At 49.2% G+C, this 7,891-nt stretch overlaps 1 protein-coding gene across 7 annotated transcripts in view; it reads right to left on the bottom strand.

Annotated features, from left to right (window-relative positions):
- ICA1 (islet cell autoantigen 1) overlaps positions 1,636-7,891 on the bottom strand; it is a 170,125-nt gene continuing 163,869 nt past the window's right edge. For 4 of the 7 annotated variants that reach the window (XM_005678966.3, XM_018047369.1, XM_018047368.1 and 1 more), the window contains 2 exons: positions 4,616-4,705; positions 1,636-2,463 (listed from right to left, as the gene is read on the bottom strand). In XM_005678966.3, coding sequence (XP_005679023.1) covers positions 2,342-2,463; positions 4,616-4,705 — 212 coding nt within the window. In that variant the 3' untranslated portion in view covers positions 1,636-2,341. The remainder of the gene's footprint in view (positions 2,464-4,615; positions 4,706-7,891) is intronic. The other 3 variants (XM_005678969.3, XM_018047373.1, XM_018047370.1) reach the window with 1 other exon arrangement.

Genomic DNA, 7,891 nt, shown 5'->3' with positions numbered 1-7,891 from the left:
CTGCGATTCACGGGGTCACAAAGAGTTGGACACGACTGAGTGACTGAACTGAACTGAACTGAACTAATTCAACAGAAATGAACGGCTGCACTCCTTGGGTTCCTGAACAGCCGAGCTCCCTGGGCCTCTAGCCTGGATGAGGTGGTCCAGCCCTCCCGCTTTAACTCCTTACAGCTGCAAACAAATGGGACCCAGGATGAAACCAGGAGGCCGTAATCAACATCCCACACAGGGCAGCTTCACTCAGCAATCATTAGTTCCCGTGCTTACAAGGTGACTCCAGAGGGCCGAACACCGGGGAGACAAGAGACGGTTTAGGAAGCTGAGACTTCGTCCTCTTGTGGGGTGGCAATATCCGGTGGTAGACTCAAGCACAGGTCTTCTGAGATGGGCGGCCAGGGCGAGAGAGGAGCAGCAGTTCCTCAAAGGAAAACAGGGCTACGCTTTGAGCCGTCCCAGTGGGAGAGCTGGGGTCTGAGGCGGCTCCTGAGGGGCGGGTAGCATCGTGAAGGCTGCTGAGGGCAAGGAGACGGGGCGTCCCGGGTTCCATGAGCAGCAAACCCACAGCCCTAGAGAGGAGAGGGGGTCCGAGGGGTCCCGCGAGCCTTCCTGCGTGTGTGTTGGGTGGGAGGATAGGGGAAGCGAGGTGGGGCCCCTGGGGCAGTATATTCGTCTCCTCAAAGGCCACAAATGCCAGGCTGAGGAATCTGCTAAATGAGATTCTAACAAAACCGACGGCCGGCCATGCTGCTCCGGCTTGGAGGCGAGCAGCGCGGGACTCACCGCGCGCATGCGCCGAGGGCCCTACGCCGTCTTACCTGTGTCTCCTCCAGCCACGGAGGCAGGGCTGCCCGCAGCCCGGCTTCCAGGCTGTTTCGCTGGGGCTGCTGCTGGGGCCGGGCACCCCGGGGCAGGGAGGCCCGGCGCCTCTGTGCCCTTGGAGAAGCGGCCCCGGGACTGAGGACGCCTCCCAGCCTAGCTGAGCTCAGAACTGCCGCGGGGCTGGTCCCGGACTCTACCCGACCTCCCCCCGCCACCACCACCGCCCCCCCGGCGGGCGCGCATCCTGGCGGGCTGGCTTCTGTGTGGACTCTCAGCACATCACCTGGGACGTGAGAGGGAAGGCAAGGCCCTAGCCCGGGAGTTTCTGACTGGGATGGGCCTGAGTCGCTTTTGGGTTGTTCAGTCGCGTCCAACTCTTTGCAACCCCATGAACTGCAGCAGCCAGGCTTGCCTGTCTTGCACTATCTCCCAGAGTCTTAAACTCCTGTCCAGAGTTCGTGATGCTGCCCAACCATCTCTTCTGCCACCCTCTTCTCCTTTTGCCCTCAGTCTTTCCCAGCATCAGGGTCTTTTCCAGTGAATCCTCTTTGCATCAGGTGGCCAAAGCATTGGAACTTCAGCTTCAGTCCTTCAAATATTCAGGGGTTTGTGCCCACGTGCAAAGCTGCTATTCCCCCCTGTAAGCCAAGGGTCCACCCTGCTGCCTCCACTGCAGTATCTGGGGGAGGTCTGGGTCATATTGGCAGTTTCATGCAGGTGGGACCTCTCTTTCCTCTCTCTCCAGCCCCCACCCCACAGTACCCCCACCTGAGTCCCCCCCCTTCCCCCCAACAGACTCATTAACTTTGTGTGTCAAATATCTTTTCCATTTAATTAAAAAAAAACAACAGTTAATGTCACACGGGGCTCCAGAAATACATGCTTTTGAATTCCAGCCAAGGAGAGGGCTGGAGAGCTGAGATCTGCAGACATGGCTGGCTTCCACAGACAAGTTTGTGCAGCGCTGACCAGCTCAGTCCCTCTGCCCATGAGAGAACCCGCAGCCCAGGAGGCAAGGTCAGGGGAGTCTTTGGTTGGCCGGAGCTTCACCTGTAGCTTGCTGGAAGGTGGCTGGGCAGGAAGAGGCAGTCTCCCTGCAGCCCCCCTCTAAGAGGGACATGGGCCAGGGGTACAAAAGGAGGCATTTAAGCCTCCTAAGACTTCCGCTGCCTCTGAGGCTGGAGGATACCTTCTTTCAACCTAACAATGATGTGAACTTGGACCTTGTAGCAACCCGGTGACACAGCAGCAGTCAGCAGAGGGAGTTGTCAGCTTGATGGGCCTGGACACAGCTCCTAGACCATCACTGTCAGGTCCGCGTAGAGGACACACGGAAACCTTTACACCAAATGAGAGTAAATAATTCTACCAATATAAACAGGGCCTTTGACCCTTTCATTTTATTAAAATGGCACGTAAATATTAAAACAGCATACTGATCACTTCCTACATCCGTGAGCCCCCCGGCATGTTGATCTGGAGCCACTTGTGGGCTCCCTCCCAGACAGAGGCAGCAGACTCATGCATTGAGCAATTCATGTTCTTTATCGGTTTTCCCAACAGCATCAGGATTTGATAGTGGGTCGAGATCAGCAAAAAGGCTGAACCAGGCAGTCAGGTCTGAGGAGGCCTTGGCAGGCTCTGGGGAGAGAAGAGGACACATTAGCACAGCCTCCTTGCTAACTCCCATCTCTGCCAGGCTTCAGGGCCGGGAGCATCTTCAAGAGGGAAGACGCTCAGTTGGACAAACCCTGCTGCTTTTGGTCTTTAAGCCTTGTTAGGATATTCCATGCCCCATTGTTGGCTGGTTGGCTGAGTAACATTTCTATACCGTGGCCTTTATAAATCTGCACAAACAGTGAGCTCTTGTGTTAATCCCCAATCGGCACCCCTACCCAGCAGATGGCCACGGCCCACAGAGCTGCCTGAACCCCCAGACCCTGTGCTTCAGCACCACCAGGAAATAGCAGTCATTTGAGAAACCAGACTGAATGACTCAGGAAGTAAGGTGCCTTCCAGTGTCCCTTGGAGGAATCTTCAAATCTGCTAGGTCAAGAGAAATAGGGTGATTACTCTTTTCAGCTTTCTTTAAGCCTCTCCCATCAGAGGAAGGGGGCCTTAGACATGCCTCCCCTTCCCCACTGGGCTCTAAATTGCCCCCAAGCCCCTCACCCTCCATGCTCCATAGAGTCCTGCCTTCAAGTGTTCTTTTACTGAACCACCTGCCCTAACTTCTTGAATGCCACGATGACAGAGCCCAATTATTTTCCAGATGAGGAAGGCATTTTCAAAAGAGTGCCCGATGCAAGAGATTTACAAAGAAGTTGGGGGCTCTTCTCTATATAAATCGTTCCACATGAGAATCTAAGTTCATTGACTTGGATGACCTATGCTTTTTTTCTTTCTCCAACAGGTGGGACCATCAAAAACATGAAGAAAATGTCTGACAGGTTATCCTTCTAACCAAAAGCAGCTAGGAATGTGCTTGCCATCTGGTTGAGGAGAATCTTGAAAAATACTGGTAGGACAAGTTGCTAAAAGTGCTTCTATGAATAGTGTGATGGTGAGTACTGATGGGATTATGCCAGCATACACAGGGTCTTTGATTTTTTTCACTAAAATGGCACTTAAACATAAAGACAGTGTACTGATCCCTTTATAGTTCTGATTTTTCCTCCCTTTATCGCTTTTTCCAGTCTCTTGTAAATATATTACTTTATAATGAGACAACAATGCATCTATTACAGAGATAAGCTATTGCAAACAACAGTAGTTAGTAATATGCAAGCTGTTACTATGTAACATTAATTTCACAGCGTGCAGTTAGCCCCTAAAACACTTGGTTTATTTTGATATGATAAACTGAGACTTTACAGAGAGCTCAATATAGCTTGGTGGGGGTGGGGGAGACAATTTTTTTTTTTTAAGGGGCTATAACTTGTCTTTCTTTAGTCCTGTAGGAGGTCACACAAAGAAACTGTATGGAGCAAGACTGATTTTGGAGGATTAGTCTGTTCTTGATAGAGAATATCAAGATATCTTAGTGATAGCACCAGTGAAATACACCCCACACCCCCTCCCCTCCCCAGGGGGGCTTTCCGATGGTGGGTGTGGCCCAGCTGTGAGCAGCCAGGTGATTATACTTGCTGGGAGGGAAATCCTCACACTCCCCAGACCTCCACTGTGGGAGGGAAAGCCAGGTGCAACACGCAACACCCAAAAGAACATCAAGGGAATGCTCTCTGACGATAACAAAACTGACACTTCCTTTAATGTCCTGTGGTCAACACAGGGAAAGTGATGACCAGAGGCAGAGAGAGATGCAGAGACAGATGAGATCGTCCTCAGGCAGATGTGCTGTCTCAAAAGAGGGTAGATTTCACAAGCTTGAAAGGCCCTTTTTTGACAACTAAGGCACCTGGCTCTTTGCAAAAAGCATTAATCAGATGCTTTGTCTGGTGCAAGCAATGGTATTTTCAGCTAAGGATCCCAATCTCAGAGGCCATTTTCTCCCTTACTGTTGTCATCCAGCCTTGGAGAACACCCGGTCACATACAGACAGATGCCTGAGTCCTCCTCATTAGATCTTATAGAGCCAATTATGAATGAGGACCTTAAGCCAGGAAAAAGTTAAAATGTTAGTTGCTAGGATCATGCACAACTCTCAGCCCTTATAGCCCCGCCTCTGAATCCCAGGTACTCCAGTGGAAATTAGTAAGGAGATAAAGCGAAGAGTGTTAGGCCGCTGGAAAGGAAAGTGACAGTCACTTAAGGGGGAGAGAATGATTATTACCTTTCACTGCAGGGTAGTTGACATTTGGACTGCTTGCCTTTGGTGCTGGCCATGGAGGAGAAGAAGGATTGACACTGCTCTCTGACCAGCCTAATGTTCAAAACCAGAGGTCATTAGATCTTAGGGAAGAGCAGCCACGCTGTCTCGTCTGTTCCATGTGAGGCACACACATGGCTCTCAACTAGGATGGCCTCCAAAGAGAGAGGAGGCTGGTGTGCCGGGCCCCATCTTCCATGTGTCTCATACCTGGAATATGTTTTGGGGGAGAGTGGATAGGTACAATCCTGCCCACTTCAAAGGGGCTTCCTTGGTGACTCAGATGGTAAAAATCTGCCTGCAATGCAGGAGACTGGGGCTCGGTCCCTGGGTCGGGAAGATCCCCTGGAGAATGAACTGGAAACCCACTCCAGTATTCTGGCCTGGAGAATTCCATAGACAAGGGAGCCTGGTGGGCCACAGTCCATGGGGTGGCAAAGAGTTGGACATGACTGAGTGACTAACGAACACCAACTTGAAAGTATGGAAAATTAGGGGGAAGACTGCAAATGAGAAACTGCTAAGGTTAAAGCATTCTTGGTTTCAATTTTATACCCATTTTTCTTACCAAGTGACATCATCTCACGGTCACACCAAAGATTATCAGTAGTGTTCCTAGGAAATCAAGGGCCTTGTTTTTCTGTCCCAAATGGGCACCATTTGGGCCCATGTCACAAAAAGTGAGCACCGTTAAATGCAGTGACTGAACTAGTGAACGACTGGCCTTCTCTATTTCCAGTGTGACCCAGTTTATTTATTTGCCACACAGCTAATTTAAATTGTGAAGTTTAGTTAATACAGATCAGCCCAGTCCAAGTATATGAGAGGGAAGAATGTCTGCCTTAACTTGATGCCATGTCCTTATGATAGCATTGATCTTGTCTCACCCAATGTTCTGAAGGCCCTTTGGGCTCTTCCTGTTGCTAATGACTAAGAGGTGTTCAGCAGTCCTGTTTTGTGGGGTGGGGAGCAAGCCTAGTTCCCCCAGCATTTACTGCCTGTGCTGGATGTCTCAGGATAACTCATTTAATTTAGAACTTTACCATATACTCCGTTGCACATCTGCTTTAATTCATCATGTCTAAGTCCTGTCTTCTCCAAGAGACAAGAAACTGTTTCTTCAATGTGCTCCATAATATCTAATGTGGTACAGGTAGGTGTGTTTGGACTGAGTCCATTGGTGATGCTCACTGTGAAACACAGACCATCAGATGATGCATCACTGTGGGCTCCAAATAGTTAAAACCATATCCTTTTACTGGGATGCTCTGGTCATAGTGTCTTCTACAGAAAAAGTTTTGTCTCTGATAAGGATGCTATGTTTGGATGGCAGAGTTCAGCTGTCACCAAGTTGGTGGCAGTGAAATCAACTTCGGGGGCAAGAAACTCACTCGGCATATGCTACAGAAATGAGAAGATGCAATACCATTTGTTTACCCTATACTTAAGATTTGTAATAAGGGACCCACTTTAGAATCATAGTATATTGATTAGCCTGGCGTGCTGCAGTCCATGGGGTAGCCAAGAGTCGGACATGACTGAGTGACTTAACTGAACTAATATTGATTAGATGGTACTTTTGTCTCATCTCCTAGAGTTCTGAGCCCCTTGAAGGCAGGGACCATGTATTATTCATCTTTATATTCTTTAGGGCACTACCTGGGCACATGACAAGTGTTGAAATTAAGGTAACCATCGAAGGACTCTTAAATCATGAGAACTACGCTTATGAAACATTATTTTGAGGGGTGGAAAAGCAGTGCTTGCCACTGGAGATGCCATAATACTCACTGGTTGAATTATTTCTTTTTAGGCAAGCAGCATACAAATAGACTGTGTGCATGTGTGCTCAGTCATGTCTGACTCTCTGTCACTTAATGGGCTGTAGCTCATGAAGGCTCCTCTGTCCATGGGATTTCCCAGGCAGGAATTCTGGAGCGGGTTGCCACTTCATTCTCCAGGGGATCTTCCAGACCCAGGGATCAAACCCACGTCTCCTGCAGCTCTGGTATTGGCATGTGGATTCTTCACCACTGAGCACATTGAAAACCCTATAAAGACTAACCGCGGACAAATGAAACAGGCTGCCTGCGACCTATTTATTGGGTTTTAAATATTGAAAAAGTACATAGAGTTTAAAAAGTATTGCTATTCGTTGGGATGGTACTTGAACACATTATTGACATATTTCACAAACAATAAAAAGCACCAGATTTTAAGGGAACTGTTTTGGAAGATGGAAATGTTCTCCCACTAGACTGTGGTGATGGCTACACAAATTTACCAGAAATCCTTGAACTGTTCCCCTACAATGGATGAATATCATGGTATGTAAATTATAGTTCAATAAAGCCATTTTAAAAAAATGACCAGTATTTGGTGTAATCTAGGAGTAACATAACCTCCCTGGTTCCTAGAAAATTGGCCTATGGGCATTTTCCTTCCAAACCCTAATCACATAAATAGTGGTAAATGTGGAAAGTTAAAATCGCAGTCTCGTTGAGTGCCAAATAACGCTGAAAGAGGTAGCATCTAACAGGGTCAGTTTCATCTTTCCCTACAATCCTCTCCTGGACACTGAGGGTCAAGATCCACCTGTGCCCGGCAGAAACCTCACACAACCTTTTCTCAATGCTAGCAGCCTGGCCGCTGTCTCTCAGGTCAGGGCTTCTCGAAGTGTGGTGCCTGCCCCAGCAGCTGGGACATCACCTACTGAATCAGGATCTCCGGGGTGGAGTCCAGGGAGCCGCAAGCCCTCAGCAACCCTCCTGAGAGTGCAGTGTGGGAGGCACTGCCACAGATGGCTCCCAGGGAGCTGCTGCGGCCCCCATCTCTGTCAGGATCAGGTTCATCTGAAGCCAGAGCCGGGACAAGGAGGGACGCCCTCCTCAGAAACAGAGCACCCACCTCCCAGCTCCCGCAGCTTTGAGCTCCTTGACCCCACTGGGCTCTCTGAGTTCAGGGAGGCCCACACTTCCAGACAGAATCCAAATGGATGCAGAGAAAAGGCAGGTGAGAGGTGTGGAAGGCCACCCCTCCCCCATCTCTCAAAGCTGATACAGTGGGAACACGAGATCATTCTTCCTATTTCAAAAACACGCACAACATTTGGCTCCAGAGAATGTCGGAAAAGAGGCAGGTTCAATCGTTGTCTTTTTTCAGAGTATAAGATAGAACACACTCCTCAAGAAAGCAGAAATAAATGCATATGTCAAAACACAGACCGCCTCGCTGTATGTG

Source organism: Capra hircus, chromosome 4, assembly GCF_001704415.2.
Source record: "Capra hircus breed San Clemente chromosome 4, ASM170441v1, whole genome shotgun sequence".
NCBI classification, from domain to species: Eukaryota; Metazoa; Chordata; class Mammalia; order Artiodactyla; family Bovidae; genus Capra; species Capra hircus.
Note: the sequence above shows the minus strand (reverse complement) of the source record. Positions and strands in the feature narration are given on the sequence as shown.